Source organism: Epithele typhae (assembly GCF_022376455.1).
Source record: "Epithele typhae strain CBS 203.58 chromosome Unknown BXZ73scaffold_24, whole genome shotgun sequence".
Lineage (NCBI taxonomy): Eukaryota > Fungi > Basidiomycota > Agaricomycetes > Polyporales > Epitheliaceae > Epithele > Epithele typhae.
This window is the reverse complement of record NW_025954215.1, coordinates 124,259-142,001: the sequence shown is the minus strand read 5'-3', so window position 1 is coordinate 142,001 and position 17,743 is coordinate 124,259. Positions and strand designations below refer to the sequence as shown.

Sequence of the window (17,743 nt, the reverse complement as noted above, 5' to 3'; positions counted from 1 at the left end):
AAGACAGTACCACGATACAAACAGCGTGGTCTTGTCCCCAGCCGCTGCTCGTGTAGGCGGTGGTGGGGTGCGGTACAGAGCGGTTGGGGACGAGACCAAAACAGCGCAGGAACGGAGCAGCGACCCGACTCACGTCTTCCTCCCTTTGATCGTCGTCCACGTCGTATTCTTCTTCGAAACCAGATACACCACCGCGCCCTCCTCTCCGCGCCGCATCCACGCCCGCGGCTGGTTCGGCTGCAGGTTCGTGACGAGGAAGCGCTGCCCCGCCCGCACGTCGCCCGGCGCGCCGCCGTCCGCGAACACCATCCGCATCGCGTCCCAGAGCGTGATCTGCGCGGTGCGCGTCGGCTCGCGCTTCTCCCACCGGGCGTCCCGGACGACGAGCACGCGGAAGTCGCGCACGTTGCGCTCGGGGCACACGTGCTGTGTGCGGGCGAAGGCGGGTCAGCAAAGCAGGGGAGGGCACGCCACGGGGAGGGGAGGGCACGCACCCGGAGTTCGTTCTCGATGTCGTCGTGCAGGTGCTCTCTGGCTCGCTCGAGCTGCTCGAGGGCGTGCCTCCGCAGCCAGCTCGCGTCTTCGGGGCTGAGGCGCGGGAACATTTGCGACGGCCGCTCGCAGTCCTCCATCATCTCCGTAAACAAGTCCTCAATGTGGTCCGGCATGTGATCTGTGGAAGATAGGACGTGAGCGTGACGAGCATCGAGGCCAAGCGGAGAGTGTGTACCCCCGCTAGAGAAGCGAGAGCCCGCGAGGCTCGTCAGCCGATGCGCGACCTTCTCCATCTTGTCGAGCTGCTTTTCGAGACCTTCGCGTATCTTCGAAATCTCTTTGTCTCTGTTATTCTGTGATGAATGACTTAGCTGCGTGCGCCAGGCTGGGTCCGAATGGATCGCCGACGTACCAGCCACTCGTCACGCGCTTTTGTTTCTCCCCTTTCATCGCGTGGTCCAAGCTTGGTGGTCGATCCATCATCGTTCTTCACGAACTCCAAGAAGGCAACTGGGTACACCTTTAGTTGTAGTTAGTCTCGCAAACGGCAGTGCTTGCGGAACGCTCACCTTATCCACGATGAGATCCATGACGGAAATATTCCCTCCGTCAGCTGTCAAGCTGTCCAGCGTGGCAACGAAGGGTTCCTTTACAAAGCCCATTTTCGCATGCCACGGTGCAAGATGCGTTGAGTTGCCGTACAGTTCCAAGGAGGCATGGTCGTATGTCTCCAGAATTTCGCGCGCCTCTTTCCGGTCTCCACACAGCTGGAAGGCGGACCGAAAATCAGTGATTCAGCACCTGAAGTTCGAAACACGAAGAAATACCTTGGCTCCGGATGTTGCGAGCTTGCATCCTACACGTATTCGACCGCGCTCAAGAGCGCGAGCAAGAGGCTGATCTAACTGTGCGCGCAGACAATACCAGCCGTCTGTGACCTCGATTTCTGGACGCAGTCCTCGCCGAACGATAGCTGACACGCAAAGGATCATGGGGCACGTGGAGGGCGCGTCTTCGGTGGAGATTAGACGAAGAGCTGGGCGGGATCCACCAAGCAGTTCGCGCTCGTATCTATACAATACATCAGCAAAGAGAGCAAAGAGACCATTCTGAGCGCACACATACCTGTACAATAGCTGGCGCATGACCTCCGACCAGCACCACCGCCTCGTTGAAGGGTCCTGTTCGTGCTCGGGTTCTAAACATACCATGCCCGCAAGCTTCCATAATATCAACCCATAGTGGTTTTTGACCCACTCGGGACTTGCCAAGGTGCAGCCTCGTTCTCGTAGGTGCGCGTACGCAGCTTCGTGGCCAAGCTGAGAGATCGAGGAGGATCCACTAGGCGTGCCCATGGGAGAAGCCGAGTGAAAGCAGTAGTAAACAGCGTTCGCAGGACTCATTTTCCTCAGCTCTTCAACGTCGCTGCAGATATAGTCAGTGTCACTCCTGAACAGCGAAAAAGCACCGCATGCGCACATGCCCATGATTTCCAGCTCTTCCTCCTCAAACGTCTCAGGTCGTAGACCACAATCTGCTAACGTCCTGCGGCCCTGGCGAGGAGCTTAAACGCAGTAAATACCGGATCCAATCACTACAGCGCATGCACTTACCAAGATTGAATAACGTGTACTGTTGCTTCGCCTTCGCCTTGACTGGCGAGCTGACTGACTTCGGGCGAGCGTTCACAGACGGCGTCGCTTGACTTCTCACACGTTGGCTCTGCTCCAGCTGTACTCTCCCATCTTCTCCAGGAGCCATTCCAGGTTTGAACGGCGTAAGGAACTTTTTGACTGCTCCGGAGAGACCGCCGGGCCTTCGAGGCGTCATACCAAGAACCTTGCCCTTGGGCGGTGAACCGAAACCCGTCGACGCCGGTCTTGTTGGGGTCACCGGAGCCACAGTAGGGAAAGCAGCCGGAAGTCGAGAGCTTGAGGCCATGGCATTTTCTGTATGGATTCGAACAGGTTTGAGAGCCGAAGCCGGACGGGGAGGTAAGCGGGCAGCAGAAATTGGTCTTGAGACCAAGGGAGACTTGAACGGTTTGTTCTTGGCGTTCAGCCCTCCCAGTACGGATACCGGGCCCAACGTCTTCTTCGCCAAAGGGGTCTCCGGCATCTGTGCTGGAGAGTCAGGGAGCGCACTGCCTCTGCGATTTTCCATTGAGCGCAGGACCGGTCTTGCAGGAGTCCGAGAAGCGGCAGGAGTGGGGACAGGCGCTTTGAAAGAGGTTGGGGGCTCTACCTGCACGTTCTCTGCCTCCTGCGCTCGCTGAGACCTCGATACGTCCTTCTCGTCATCCACATCCCATTGTTTCCTCTTCATCTCCGCTCGAGCCAATGCTTCGGCCGATGGCGCGGTCCATTTGCTCTTCCCCCCGGTGAGAGCCGCCGCGGAGCCGAAGCCGACCATCATCGCAGAGGCAGACTTGAATCCAACAGTGGAGGCTTGGGATGCTGAGTGGTCTTGCCATTGAGTGAGCGTCGTGGTGGTGGCGGCGGCGGAGGGAGGGAGGACGGAGGCGTCGTTGTCAAACCAGGAATCATATTCAGGACGTGGAGGGGGAGGGGATGGTAGGCGGTCTTCTTCTGCAGCGGCAAATATCGCGGAGGCAAGTCCGAAACCTTTCGACTTCATAGGTCCAGGCTCTGTGCGAACGTGTTCTGGTGGACTATGCACCATCACGGTAGTGGAGAGGGAGGTAGCAGGTGCAAACCCATTGCCAGGAGGGAGTGTTGTCTCTTTGGAGGTATGAGACAAATTGGTAGCGGGAAAGAATCCAGGAGGTTTGAAGGGAGCATGAACCGCGTTTGAGGATATGGATGCTGCGGACTTGAACCCGGCCATCGGTTGTGAACTGGGGGCAAAGAAGCGATCTTCTGCAGCACGGTCTTCGTGCGCACTCTCGAGTGGAGGAGATGAAGACCAATCTAAATGGGCATTTTATACGCATGTGTCATACCAGTGCTTATATGCACGCACCGTGGCTCCTCAGTCTATCCTTATCATCATCCCCTGCCCCATCTCCGCCCAGGTCCGCAGCTTCTAGAGTATATGTTCCTTCATCCAAAGGCTCTTCTGAGGGCAAACGGCGATGTTGTGACGCCCTATGAGGCAACGCTCGAGACAACATACGGTCCGCTTCGTCGAATGCATGGAGTTCTTCCTGGGTGATAGGGAAGTATTCATCGTACGTCGGTGAAGATAACCGTTGCCGTTTGCGGGCGGGTTCTGGTGATGCTACGATAGGAGATCTCAGTTTCCGTTACTGCTGGAAGCACACACAAGGACATACGCATTTTGCACCTATCCAAGGTGGTTCCAGAGGTGCGGGTGGGGGAAAACACGACAGAGAGCCGTAGACGCCGCGACGCGGTCAACGCGCATCCCGTGTCAGTCACGTTACCGCATGTGAACAGGCGCCTGATGATCCCGCATCCAAGCTCAAATCACGAGTTGTGAGGTCAAAACATCTATTGGCAGCTTCAGAACAGTGTGATGAAGACTAGAGTGGTACAGTATGTTGAGCGCACAAAATGTCGTGGCGGGGTCGAAACAACGATACAAGTCGTTCGGTATAAGTACTGTGACATGAAGCAAAATCCAAGAGCAGACGTGTTGGTGTCGGTCTCAAGTTCTCAACCGCTTTTCTGCCGAACCAATCGCTGTATGCGAGGGAGACCAAAGACAGTCGGGAGCCCGTATTCCGTTTGACTGTCATGACCTTTGATACGTAACGTCCTTGACCCAATTTGAGAGGGACGTCGCAATGCAGAAGAGAATAGCAACTTACAAGACTAGAGTAATCGGAATGCTGATGAGTGACATCGCTGGTTTCAGATCAGATGCATAACTTACAGGTGTTGCCGACAACCATAAGATATGTGCCCAAAGCCTGCAGGTGTATCAGAACACAGAATACACATCGGCTGGAGCGTGACGAACAGTGAACACGTGCCACCAGGAATGACCTAGGGACCCGTTAGCGACGGTCCGAGAGATTGAAAGGGAGCGCACACCTTCGAGGAAGAACGCAGCTGGCCACCCCACGGCTTGCTTCCATTTCGTGATGGTCGAGCAGAAGATGTTGTCCAAGTTCCAGATGAGGAACCCGATGGCGAAGATGCCCGCACCGGAAAGGAAAACTCGACCGATGGATTTCCGCTGGACGGCCGGAATCCCTTGAGCACTTTCACTGTGGTTGAGGAGGTAGATAGTGCGGGACGTTGTTATGAGCATCAATGCAGCAAAGACGGCTTGATGGTACACTGGATGACGGGTAACATAACTGGTTGCAGTGACGAGGAGCTGCACGCATGGAAGGTAAAATTTTACGTACTATGACCACGTGAAGAAAATGTTGAATACCACAAACACAATGGCGAGCATAGGCGCATTGGACCCCTTCAGCTGGAATCCACGAGAAGTGTCGAACAGAACAGCGACGCAGTAGCTTGCCACATAGACCATTGGGAGCTCGTCCATGAGTTGCGCTTCGAATAGGAGGGTTGCATGAAATATGAAGCTTCCAATCCCAACGAGCGCAAATCCCTAGGGTATCCGGTCTCGATTTGAGGGAGCAAAGGGCATAAGTATATGAAGGACGTACAGTGTAACCGACCAAGTAACGTGACGGGAGCCCTTCTGATATACACTGGAAGGCCCCATAGACGGCGAGCGCAACAGTCACAACGTTGGAGAACGAGTTTGCAGCCTCGGCAATATAGCGCGAGAACTGGTAGTTGGCCTGGAATGGCGGTGTATGTAGATGATTAGTCCGTGCCCCATCCCGACAGCCAACGAGCACCGGTCGGGACGGGGACCTGGCCGAAGACGCACCTCGCACCAATCAAGCGTGGACGTAACAGGGCCCCAAAACGCCTGACTGGAGAAGAAAGTGTCGGGAGTGTGGTTGAGGGCCATAGCGGCGCGCGAGGGGATGTTGGACGACGAAAGCAAGGATCGGCCGATATCGAGCACCGTCTCGGGGACATTACCCAATGGGCTGTCAGTTTACGCCTCTGTCAGCGCCCCCATTTGCTTCGGCTTTTAGGCTGTTTCGGACTGCCGTGATCAATCTCCCTGAGAACAGCAGAGAGCGCAATGCATATCATACCCGTCACGTTGGAGCGTTGAGCGGAAGATGCAAGCAAGACGGATGGAGACGAAGCAGTTCGTGTGCCGATTGACCTCCGCCCGCCAGGCCTAGGCCCTGCCTGCCTTCTTGCATGTGTTTCTTGCGGCCAACTTCGGGCTGCTCTCGGTTATCGGTTACTCACCCCCAGACTGTTCTCCAACAGCGGAAGTCTGTTTGAAGCTACAACACCGGATTCCGACACTAATGCGGTTGCTCCTTCCATGTTCTCCGTCCACACCCACCCCTCGCTACCGTTTCTCCACCATGTTGTCTCCGTCATTGAATATTTAGGCCTCGTTCATATTTTTAATCGGGCCTCGGTTTGCCCCGCCAAAGCTGACATGGGTTGTCAGTCTGCCGTTTCGCTTCGGGCGAGTGTCATTGACATCCCGAAGCACAGAATGTTCTTCTTTCGAGTTGCTGCGGTAAACCGTGTATATGCAGAAAACGCCTCGTGTAGATCGTGTCAGTGTACACATGCGAGAAAGTACAAAGTAATTCCTATGATGTCCGCATATCAACGTCTTGCTGCTCTGCCTTCACAACAGGCTCCAACGGCGGCTTCAACTGAGCAGTCTCTTGCTCGGGAATATCAACATCCGGCTTGGCCTTTTTGTGATGCCTTTGGGTCATGGCGGACAAGGCTTCCGGATCATCGTAGCTGGAGGGCCAGGGTGAGAAACGCCAGAAGGATGAGGCGACTTTTTGTCTTACATTTTGAAAACCTGCAAAATGAATCCACCCGATCCTGACCCGGTCATCATAGGGTGCGTGCGCCCCGGTAGCACCTTACAGCCATGTTATGACATCATTCAAGCGATTACACGCAGGCTCAACGTACCTGGTATCGCCGTAGCCATCCTTCAGTGACAGTGGGGCCGAGATAGCCAGGCAAGTCCCGAAGCTGGTTTTGAAGATTCGACACAATCTTCAGAGGAGGTGAGTACTTTATTGTGAATCGATACGATAAGAGTTTACCTGCACATGGGGACTCTGCACGACGATCGACGCTGAACCGCCTAAATACGGATAGAGTTTTTCTATGATGGAGTATGGGTCGTATTGGCTCGAAATGATCAATCTGAAACATACGTGAACAGGATTGTATTACGAGTAAGAGAGGAAAATGCGTACGCTTCGAACTCGCCCGCAAAGAGTTCTTCTCGAGTTGACACCAGCGCGTCTGCAGTGATCTTTCGCTTCGTCAAGCGTGTGCGCTGCCCGTCAGATTTAAACTTTCCAGACGGGGGTTCTGACGAAGCAAAGACTGGCGGGATGTGAATATCGGTTATCGTGAGTGACAGGAAACGGCAACGCACCAGGGGTGTACTCTTCGTCTGCGGTAGCCCAGTTGAGAGACGACATTATTGCTGTCATCTCTTTGCGAAAGTTCATTTGTACCATCACTGGGTATGCCGGGGGAGAGTCTACGTCGCATACAGTGATCAACCGTCCTTGTCCTGCGGGTCGTTAGTATCGTGTATGATCTCATGACGTCGAACCTACCTCCAAGACGATCAAGGACTGCACTCACTACCACTCCAGATGCGTCGTCAACCACGAGATATCTACCACCCGGTCGTATACCCGCGATGTTGAGCATCTGAGCGAGAGTATCCATCCGAATATCCCGCAGTCGGTTCTGATCTTTGTTGAACCAGTATTCGCACACATTGTACATAGTTGGCTCAATAATTGAAAACGTTTTGGAGTACCTATCCCGTTCGAATGATGAGCTCCAGCATGTGCCAGAGATGGGGAACACAACGTACTTCATTTCCTTCCGTTTCTTGTACTTCTCTTTGCTATACTCTGTCTTCAGGGAATAATTTGCATGTTGCTCTATCTGCTTCTTGATGATTTCCTGTAAAAGGGGATTGGCCTGGCTGCGGGCTCACTTTGTTGGAAAGCCTCTCACCGAAGCATGTAACCCTGATTTCTTCAACGTCTCGATTTCGTCAAGTGTCAGTGGCTGAACGAATTGACCGTCGTTAATGAGCTCGTTCGTGGCCTCCGTATCCTCTGCATGTCATGGTCAACGGGGCGCAGCCTGCGAGTAAAAGTGCTCGTACCTACTTCCTGCATTAGACGCGGCGGCAGCACTTTGAGCTTCTTGCCTACGATCTCATATGACAGGCCCAACGGTTGCCCAATGAGCTCCGCGGCCTGAAAAGAGCCGAATCTTCCCAAATGGACGGTTCTGTAGCATTGCGGCGGAGGTTAGGCGAGACGCATTTGAGGGTAGAGCCTGGACGCACGCATTGGACTCCACCTTAATGGTACGAATGTCGCCAGTGGGAATTTTGAGGAGTACCGTGTGTCCGACCTGGATGATCTCTTCCCGAGAACTTGAGGGTGGGGACTGGGCATGGGAGGGGCCTTCACCGACGTCCATGATGGGTACGAGGAGGCACGAGAGTAGTTGGGACGGGAGTGAGGTGAAAACGGATCGAGATCAACGCGCGAGAGAGGATATAGACCACGTGCTCGAATTTGACGTCCTGCCATCATGTCTTCAGCTGATGCTCCCTCTCCCTCTGCTTCCACCCCCGACGCTGTTCTCGATGCCATCCTCAAGAAGACTCGGGACAAAGCATGGCTTTCATTTGCCCCCGATGAACTATCCACTCTTCTCTCCGCGTTCTCCCCAGCACTCCCCGTAACTACCCACACCAAAGGCTACCTCGTCCTGTCCGCGTTCTGCCAGCGCCGAAGAACTGAACTTCCGAAGGACGACGAGGCGATACCGGCCATATGCCGAGCTGTGGAAATGCCAGTCGTCGCAGCCATCGCGGACACTGACGAGAGCGAGGTCCTCAAGGGTCTCACCTTCCTCTGCGCGCTTTTCGATGTCGATCACCCCTCCGCTACGTCCATCGTTCTCCGCGATGGCTTCACCGAAGTCATTGTCGATGCTTTCGACTTCTTTCCCAAGTCTAGGCGCATACACCTTGCGATTGCACACCTCCTGGGCCGCGCAGCGGGGCACAAAACTTCGCGCGCACTCGTCTCTACGGATCACAAGGCATGGCTGGAAAACAAGTCTCGGCAAACCCAAGATGCGGGGCTACGCGCTGCCGCCGCCGTTGCGATGGTCAAACTCGCTCGTGGAGCAAGTGCGGATGCCGTAGAGGCAGGCGCAGCCGCCGACCCACCTGCCATGGAGGATGCGGAGTTGGCGAGGATGATGAAGAGCTTGGTTCTGGACTCAGCAGAGTCTTCCTCTGTGGCCGATGCTGTTGAAGCACTCGCTTTCATGAGCTCCACACCATCCGTCAAGGACATGCTCTCCAAGGACTCCGCCTTCCTGTCCCGCCTCTTCTCCCTTATTCCTCGTCGGAAGGGTGCCGCCATCGAGTCCCTTGGAGATGCGACTTCATCTCCGCTCTACGGTACAGTCATCATCATCTCAAATATATCCGTCTACCGTCCCCGTCTCTCTGCGGAGGAAGCACAGATGGCCAAGCTCAAGCGCATGGCAAAGGCGGCAAAGACCTCCAGCGAGTCAAGCACCCAGCCTGATGACGACCCGTTGGACGATGACGAGCACGTGAAGACTCGTGGAGAGAGACTCGTCAAGGGTGGCGTAATGGAAGCCTTGACCTCCGCCGTACGCGTGTCCGATAGTCGAGCGGTCCACATGCTGGTTGGGAAGGCCATTCTCAGCTTGGTCGAGGACAAGTCAAATCGCGGCAAAATTTTGCAAGCTGGAGGCGCGAAGGCTCTGCAGACGATCATCCAGGAGATCGTTCCTGCCGCGAAAGCTTCGGATGCTGGCAAGACTCCTCAAATAGACAAGGAGGACTTTGAGCCCATTCAAGCCTTGGCGAAGCTGTCTATCACGGCTGCCCCTGTTCAAGTCTTCGGTCCCAACCAAGGCGCGATCCACGACATCATCCGACCTTTCTCCCTCATGGTCATCCACCCCAACTCCACCCTTCTGCAACGCTTCGAGGCCATGATGGCCTTGACGAACCTGTCTTCCCAGAGTCCTGAGGTTGCAGACCGAATAGCGCGTGCCGACGGCCTCACGAACAAAGTGGAGCTTCTGATGCTGGAAGACCACGCCCTGGTGCGCCGCGCGGCAACAGAGCTCGTCTGCAACCTCGTCGCCGGGTCGGAGGAGGTCTTCAACAAGTGGGGCGGCGAAAAGAACTCTTCGTCCAAGTCCAAGCTTCAGGTCCTTGTGGCGCTTTGCGACATTGACGACACACCGACACGTCTCGCCGCCTCTGGGGCCCTCGCGTCGCTCACCGCCTCTCCGGACGCATGCGCCTCGCTGGCGGAATTGCAGCGCGAGCGCCACAGGATCCTCCCGATCCTTGGGCAGCTCATTGATCCAAGTGTCGTCGCCCGGCCAGAAGCTGACGAGGGCGTGGACGATGACGATACGGAAGAGCTCCAGACCGATCCGGGCCTGGTCCACCGAGGGGTCGTCTGCGTGCGGAATTTCTTTGTGGGCATCCAAAACAAGGCGTTGCAGATGGAGGTGGCCTCGGACGCGAACCATGCTGGTCTAGCTCACGCGCTAGTTGCCGTTGTGAAGAGCTGTGCCCAAGACACAAGCTCTCCGCTGTTACGGCCTGCAGCGGAGACGCTGAAGTGGCTGTTGGAGCATGGAGTCGAGCTCACGGTGTAAAGAGTACTTCGTAAGAGTGGTAGTACTGTGGACCGCGAGTATCGACGTAACTGCATTGGCACGTGTAGCACATCTGTACCATACGGTGATTTAGGAAGAATCGATACGGAGAATCTGCAATTCGTTCACGTAAAGCAGGAGATGTTCGGTTGCGTCCCGACTGCCGCATAAGGGAAATCGCGAGACTGGCGGGACGAGCCGTCTGCAACCGCCCGCGCCGACCCTGACCTCAACGTTTCACCGTCCGTGCTCTGTACACTCATCTCATCCGCGACGACCGGTTACGACCCCCCTCTCCATCCCTCACTCGCACATGGATGGCCGCCTGAAACCAAAGGTCGGTGCATATATGCATCTTTCCTACTCGCCGTGTTCAACCCCCTCAGGTCACCGCGAGGGTGGACTATGACCGTTCCGCTCGTCCCCCGTCTCCCATGAAGACTCCGTCGACTTCCCTATCACCACCACCGATACGGCCAAAGGCTAAAGTCAACAGCAGCGCCACGATACAGACACGTAAAGTCGGCGGTATTGTCACCGTCTCACCCTCAGTAAGAAACAGCCCCGCACTCCCTCGTCCAACCTCACCCTTCAAGCCTCCATCGCGTGTCGGGAATGCCACCCCCGTTAATGGAGCAGCAGTAAAGGCACGACTTACTCCACGCCCAAATGGTAACACTGCGACGTCCCCGCTCTCGGAGACCCGGCAGCGCGCTCTCACTGCCGGCATACCAGGTAGTTCCAACTTCTCTCGACAACGGCGGATAAGTACGTCCTCTGCACAACTTCTCGGCTCTGCAAGTGCACGCTCGTCCCCATCTCGGCCACCGGCATCGCTACCAGACGAGAACACACCGGCATCGAACGTGGGTGGGGTCCGCGTGAAGGCCAAGATCTCCCGAGTGGCCGACCCCAGTTCGAACAAGTCGCCCCCGCTCCCCGCGTCGCCGCACCTCACGAATCGCCCGGCGCGCGTTCCATCCATCTCCAACCTTTCCCTCTCCCCCCCAATCACTCCCAGTACAAGCGCGGGCCACAGCCCGTCGTCGGCGGGCGCGTTCTCGCCAATCATTCCCGCGCCGCGATTCGGCAGCACCAGGGAGACGAAGCACCAGTCCTTCCAGCCCATAGCGCAAGCATTCCAGCGGTTTTCCCCCAACGACGACTCCGCCGTGAACTATGGCATCACTCATAACAAATTCGCGGCGAAAGTGGACCCTCTTCAGATCCCGCTCCCTCCATTATCTCCCCCCACGTCCACCTTGTCATTTTCTTCTCGCTCGTCCGCCTCGCTCTCTTCCCATGATACCCGCGACTCAGCCGCCAGCAGGAGCACCGCACCAACGCTACACTCCACCATGAACGGGAAAGGACACGCTAGGACCGGGAGCCATGCATCACAGCCGCGGTCAAGTTTAGATGGCTTGGGCATGCGCAGTGACCCAATGAGTCGCGAAGTGTCAATCAACAGTGAACAGTACTCAGACGAGAACGATGAGGACGACTCGTTCTCCGACGACCATGTTGTGGTAGATGAGGAGCGGAAGATGAAGGCGGAGGCGAAGTCCAATCGGAAGGTGCGTCCGTAGTGAGCATATAGTTATCTCGCCTTCCTCTGACGCCACCATGACATGACATCTCGCGTGGCGGTTCTTCTGCTTAGATCGCAGACTTGGAGATCACAAACCGCTCCCTGCTTGCCATCAACTCAACACTGGAAGCTGCAAAGCATCGTCAGGCGAAAGAGATCCGAGAGCTCCGACGCAAGCTGCGCGAGTCGCGTCTCATCCTTCCGCCACCCGCATATCGAGCTGTCAAGTCTTCCCTTACATACGACGATACAGCCGAGGATGAAGATGAAGACGACGACGAAGATGAAGACGAAGTCATCAATCAGGGCATCGTCGAAGGCAAGGCAGACGAGGCGTATCGCCGTGTGAAGCTCATGATCGACGGCCTACTCGACTCTGGGCGTCGTGCGCTCGAATCCAAGCCAGAAGACTTCGTGGGTACCGGCATAAGCGGCGCGAAGGTCCTCACCGAGGAAGAGGTCCGCGATTGGCGCGGCGACGACTCCATGCTCGATATCGATGCAGACACTATCAGCCTCCATAGCTCCCGGCCTCTCACGCCTTCACGGATCGCTGTCCCGAACGACGACGGTGGCCTTGGGAGTGAGGACGAGGTCGAGGTGTCCTTGTTTGAGCCTGACATTCCACCTCTCGACCCACTCCCACCCATCACTGTTACTTCGCCCCACTAAGTTCTATGCCTGGACAGTCTCTCCCCCTGAACATAGCCTTTTAGAAGTCGGAAGGCATTCACAGCCGTCTCCAGCAAACGCCCTCATTATGACCTTACGACGATCAATGTCTCTCCTCTTCTCTGCGTCCCTGGATCGGATACCCTTTTCGTTTTCCTTATTGCTCAACTCCGAACGCTCGTTCTTCGCATGCCGTCCACGCTCTCGTCTAACTATGTAGTAGTCACCGATGCATCTAATTCTCCAGCATACACATTCTGTAGGTATCAACTAAAGTTGCCGTATTCCATACATATGTACAGCACATGAATGTCATGACCCACTCTCTCCATGCGCAAACCAAGCAGTCCTTGAGAGAGGTTTACCCTTTCATTAGTTTCCAAGTTGCTGTGCGCGTCGGGCCATCTGTGTAAACGATTAGCAATCATGCCAGGTGAGATCTAGACGAGCGCAACACTTACGACGGCAGCGAGGTCCAGCTGCCCGCCTGGAGAAGCCGCTGGCCTCGCAGCGCCGCCCGCCGGCTTCGGGGGAGCAGCACCGCCAGGACGGGGAGCGGTGGGCGCAGGAGGCTTCGCGCCGACCTTAGGTGCGACAGCCGGCTTGCTCGCGACGGGTGGGGGCGGGCCGGGTTTCGGCTTCGCTGCGACGGGGGGCGGACCGGACTTGAAGGCGCTGCCTGGACGCGAGGACGCGGGCGTGCTTCCGTTCGATGAGTCCGCGCCGGTCGACGCCGTCTTCTTCCACGGGGTCGCGGAGCCATTCGCGGCGGCCATCCCGGGGAAGACTGCGACGGGCTTCGCGGAGGCGTCGGCAGCCACGGACTTGAGGCCGCCGCCGCCAACCTTGGGCGCCGCGGGGGCAGCTGGCGCGGTCGGTATTGGCCGCTTGCCGGCGGGAGGGGGCGGAGGCGGAGGCGGCGGGGCGGCGGCTTTGGGCCTGGGAGGGACGAGCTCGAGGTAGTTGTTTGGGGCCCAGCCTTCGACGCCGTCCTTCTTTACGAGCCACCAGCCGTTGTCATCCTTCTCGACGAGCTCGACGAGCTCGTCCTTCTTCAGCGACATCTCGCCCTCCTGGCCCTCGAAAGCGTATTTGGCTTTGTACATCTCGACGTCCGGTTCGGGAGGGGGTGGGGGAGGCGCAGCTGCTCTTGATGGCGGCGGAGGTGGGGCGCGCACTGCGGAGTTCGGCTTCGCTGCCGCCGGTGTCGTCGCGGCAGGAGCCTTGACTGCGGCAGCAACCGTCGTCTTGCCGGGGAGAGGCTGCGCGGCAGGCTTTGGCCGGGAGGCGACGGGTTTCTGCACATATCGTTAGCATCCCACTTCGCCAACGCACAGCAACATGTACTCACGTCTGAAGGACCACCCTTGCGCAGCAATTTCCCTGATGTGATGGGTCGGACAACACCAGCCTTGGGCTTGGGCACAGGACGCGACTGGCTTGACGCTGATTCTCCGGAGGGGACGTGGATGGTATGACTCTTATACATGTCGTTCCGAGGAACCGTCTCATCTTTCAACGACTTGATCTGCGCTTTCTTCTCCTTTTTCTTGGTGTAGTCGAGACTAAAAAGGGGAGTCGGAACGATATGAAGACAAATGGTAGTGGCACGCACGTAGGGCTAATGAGGACGTTGATGCTGCCTTGAGTCAACCGGAGCATGTGGGTAGTCAATTCCGTCTTGAAGACACAACTGAGAATCGGGTCGCCCTCCTCCGTTGGCCCGAGGTTCAGAATCTGAACGCTGTGTCAGATAATGGACCATGGAAGCTATTTCTGACATACCAGCCAGTCGTCCCTTAGGGTGGTCATGGATATGCTCTTGATAGTGACGAGGTTAATCCTGCGCTCCAATGTTGTCATAACTTGTCCACCCTGAGCATTGGTCACACATATATGCAAAGCCTTCTCAGTCTGACAATACAGCCGTCAGTACATCGTCCTGCAGAAGATGACGTTGGATATGAACCAGGACGAGGAAGCGCGGGCTCGGCTTGCTGGAGCGACCAAGCTTGGACACCAAGAGCTGTGCTCTTGAGCTGAACGTGACGTGGTCCCGCCCGATCCCGCAAGCCGCGATGAGCTCCTCGCCGAGTGCGCTTTTGCCGTTGAGATCCAGGTAGTCGCCCAGGAAACGGCGGTATCCCAGCAAACTGAACCTCCTGCGCTCCTTCCTGCTGGCGAGAATCTGGTGGCCATAATCGCGGATCTTGGCGTACTCAATCCCCTCCTTGTTGTTCTTCCAGAAGCGTTGGATGCGCTTGGCGCACTCGTGTTTGTACCGCATATAGTTGCGGAATGCGCGCTGGATACGGCCCGCCATGTTGTGCCAGTAGCGGTCGCGCATCGTCTCAAGAGCGAAGAGCTGTATTGGATCGCGTAAGTGAACCGTCGAAGAAACATTGTAGACCTATCTGACCGTTTCTGGGTTCTTGATAAAGGCTTTCGTGACACCCATTTGCCACTCCTCACGCGCAATACCCGTATCGGTCAGAATCCGTTCGCAGCCCGACTTCGCATCACCTGACCAAGTGTACTCGCCAGCGTACGACGTTGAGGGAGAAAGCAGGTAAAAGCGCTCTACCATCTTCTCGAACGTGTTACGGTACGCGAAGCCCGCGCGACGAACACGAATGTTCTCCTGAAGACCGAGGTACTTGACTTGATGCAATACAGCCTTCGTGTCGTACTCCGTCGCGCTACGGTTCTGGTTCGGCTTGATGGTACGAATGTAGGAGGGCTGCGCGCGCATGAGGTTCTCCACGAGAGCACCAGCAGAAGACTAGCGTGATAGCTTCGCGTCAGAATTGCTCTTGATTGTGAAGTGGTGGAACTGACCTTGATCCTATCCCCTGCAGTTGGCGGTCGCTTCTTGCTGTTCGGGTCAGGGCGGTCGGGGAACAGGCCCTGAAGGAACTGGTTCCCACTTGCGCCGATAAGGTCGAGCAAGTCCTTGATGAGTACGTCCTTGTTCTTGTCCGTCATACCGGCGACGTTGTACATGACGTCTCCGGCGTAGTGCTTCACGAGAAACTGTGCGCCACGTGCCTCAAAGTGCGCGTTGCTTGAGAGCGCGGCCGTACGTTGAATGAAGCTGCTGTCCGCGGCGGTCGGGTCCGCATGAGCGGTCGCGCAGGCGTCGTTCAGGGCGGCGAAGATACCGGGAGGACGGCGCTCCTCGATGAGGTCGCACACGACCTTGTTGTTGAAGTACTTGATCGGTGTCCATTTAATCTGCTCCCGTACGTACTCTTCTTGTTCGGTCTTGAGAGTCAGTTCGATGAAGATCTGCTGCAGCTTCTCGTTGACGTAATTGATGCAAAGCTGCTCGAACGAATTGTCCTCGAAGATCTCGAAACCGAAGATATCCTGTATGCCCCCATCAAGCCCTCGTCAGGATAAGCATGGACACAAACGCACCAGGATACCGATGAGCTGTGCGGTGGCTTGACGCGATTTCATCGAGACGTTGATCTTGGCGACGATCCATTCGAACAGGTTGTTGTAGATAGCTTTCGCTAATGCATCGCGACCGGAGCTAGCCTGGGCAGGATTTAGAGGCACCTCATACACAGACCCTCGCCTTCCACCGCGTTGTGTCTCCATAGTCCTGTTTGTGAGCGCCTTCTCGACGGACGCGGAGTCCACCTCCAATAAGTAGGCAACGAACTCTGATACGCTCGTATCCGAAATTCCCGCGTTACCGTCGTCCTTCTCGCTGTATTGCACATTGCCAAGCCAGAGGATGACAGCGAGCATGCGGAAGATCTCGGTTTGCTCGTAGTCACTCAAACCGATGACTTGCATCGCTTTCTGTGGTGCTCCCGTCAGAAAACGCAGCACTTCGCAGTGGGTACAGAACGCACAATGGTATCGTTGAAGTCTTGCACATCGTCTATGCCCTGCACATCCAAGCAATTGCTGAGGCTGGTATATGCGTATGCGTCCGGGGTTTGCAGACCCAACGCCTCTGGGATGCCCGCGTGAGCACCGTCCTGATAACAAACCACGCAGTTCTCACCTCGTTGTGCGTCCGATGCCGCCTTCGTAAACTGGTAGAATATATGGAAGTTACGCTCGTTATCCACCTGTCCGACCACGCGACCCTTTTCCAGCAGGTAGTTGGTGATCTGTGCGCCAATAGGTTCTCCACGGTCGTTGAACATGATCTCCAGGTATTTGCCCTGCGGAACGGTCAGAAACGCAGCCTTCAAGCCAACAGACCCTGCGCACGTGTCGACTCGAGTTGTTGTTCCGCAGCGTCTTCGCGCACCCGAAGCTTTCCAGCAGCGGATTCGTTGCGAGCACCATGTCCTTGATCTCCTGGATGCTACTATCCTCCCCACCGGAGACAGCGGCGATGTACTGCATAATGCGCTTCGCCGCCTCGGTCTTACCCGCACCTGACTCTCCCGAGATGATGACGCACTGGTTCTCGTGGTACGCGTTCATGTTGTAGTAGGCGGACTCGGCGATCGAGAAGACGTGCGGCGGGACCTCGAGCCGATTCTTGCCCTTGTACCGTTGGAGGACCTCATCAGTGTAGATGCCGAGATCTGAACGAGACAGGCAGGTTTGAGAAACGTTGTCGCGGTCGCGATCAACTCGGAGGAGAGCGCACCGCGGAAGGGGTTGACGGAGATGAGCACCGCGCCAATGTACGTGTAAATCTCGTTGTTCTTCCACCGTTTCTCGAGATTCTCGTTGATGCTCTCGTTCGTGATCGTGGTAAGAAGCGTCATGTCGGACACTCCGACCTGCTTCTTCTTGAAGCCTTCCTTCCAGTCGGCCTGGCATGGCAACAAACTTGAGAGGAGCACAGAGCGAGAACGAGAGCTGGAAACGCACCTTGGCTACCTTGCCGGCCGCACCTTTCTTAGGAGCGGCGGCCCCCTTCTTTCCCGCCTTCTTGGACGGAGCCTATAAATCACATGAGTGCTAGATAGACGTTGCATGTAGCCTGTACTGACCATGCTAGAGGGAGGATATGGGGTCGCTTGAGAAGTCGAGCAGCACGACGCTAGAGTGGCCTGATTACGGTTCCACCGAGTATATCGGACTCTGTTGAAACAGCAGATACAAGATTAGAGAACAGAGATGAAGTAGAGAGAGACGGAGAGCGAGGTGGACGGAAGCAAGCCGATCGGTACCCAGCGCGACACTGGGCCGCAGCCTCGCGCCGCGAGCGCTGAAGCGCCGAGCGCCAAGG

At 56.4% G+C, this 17,743-nt stretch overlaps 5 protein-coding genes across 5 annotated transcripts; 2 read left to right on the top strand and 3 right to left on the bottom strand.

Annotated features, from left to right (window-relative positions):
* Positions 1-129: 129 nt before the first annotated feature.
* On the bottom strand, positions 130-4,734 carry BXZ73DRAFT_89984 (uncharacterized protein; the record flags this gene model as incomplete). The annotated part of the gene is made up of 13 exons (XM_048025462.1): positions 130-426; positions 495-673; positions 731-848; positions 908-1,015; positions 1,065-1,262; positions 1,323-1,566; positions 1,621-1,920; positions 1,975-2,059; positions 2,109-2,618; positions 2,640-2,757; positions 2,782-3,425; positions 3,478-3,735; positions 4,515-4,734. The coding sequence occupies 13 exons, from the start codon at positions 4,732-4,734 to the stop codon at positions 130-132; spliced, it is 3,279 nt and encodes a 1,092-aa protein (XP_047877841.1).
* A 1,399-nt stretch (positions 4,735-6,133) lies between these two features.
* BXZ73DRAFT_89982 (Gcd10p-domain-containing protein) lies at positions 6,134-8,027 on the bottom strand (the record flags this gene model as incomplete). The annotated part of the gene is made up of 11 exons (XM_048025461.1): positions 6,134-6,293; positions 6,347-6,420; positions 6,474-6,560; positions 6,611-6,713; positions 6,767-6,899; positions 6,952-7,092; positions 7,139-7,347; positions 7,405-7,496; positions 7,551-7,654; positions 7,705-7,832; positions 7,891-8,027. 11 exons carry the CDS (start codon positions 8,025-8,027, stop codon positions 6,134-6,136), a joined length of 1,368 nt encoding a protein of 455 aa, XP_047877840.1.
* Positions 8,028-8,141: 114 nt separating this feature from the next.
* Positions 8,142-10,271, top strand: BXZ73DRAFT_101405 (ARM repeat-containing protein; the record flags this gene model as incomplete). The annotated part of the gene is made up of 1 exon (XM_048014892.1): positions 8,142-10,271. One exon carries the CDS (start codon positions 8,142-8,144, stop codon positions 10,269-10,271), a length of 2,130 nt encoding a protein of 709 aa, XP_047877839.1.
* A 434-nt stretch (positions 10,272-10,705) lies between these two features.
* BXZ73DRAFT_101404 (uncharacterized protein) lies at positions 10,706-12,534 on the top strand (the record flags this gene model as incomplete). The annotated part of the gene is made up of 2 exons (XM_048014891.1): positions 10,706-11,848; positions 11,935-12,534. 2 exons carry the CDS (start codon positions 10,706-10,708, stop codon positions 12,532-12,534), a joined length of 1,743 nt encoding a protein of 580 aa, XP_047877838.1.
* A 440-nt stretch (positions 12,535-12,974) lies between these two features.
* BXZ73DRAFT_89980 (P-loop containing nucleoside triphosphate hydrolase protein) lies at positions 12,975-17,507 on the bottom strand (the record flags this gene model as incomplete). Its single annotated transcript, XM_048025460.1, has 14 exons — positions 12,975-13,832; positions 13,886-14,099; positions 14,150-14,271; positions 14,320-14,448; positions 14,504-14,899; positions 14,954-15,316; positions 15,373-15,903; positions 15,955-16,347; positions 16,401-16,504; positions 16,556-16,718; positions 16,768-17,090; positions 17,156-17,324; positions 17,383-17,454; positions 17,505-17,507. The coding sequence occupies 14 exons, from the start codon at positions 17,505-17,507 to the stop codon at positions 12,975-12,977; spliced, it is 3,840 nt and encodes a 1,279-aa protein (XP_047877837.1).
* Between the last annotated feature and the right edge of the window lie 236 nt (positions 17,508-17,743).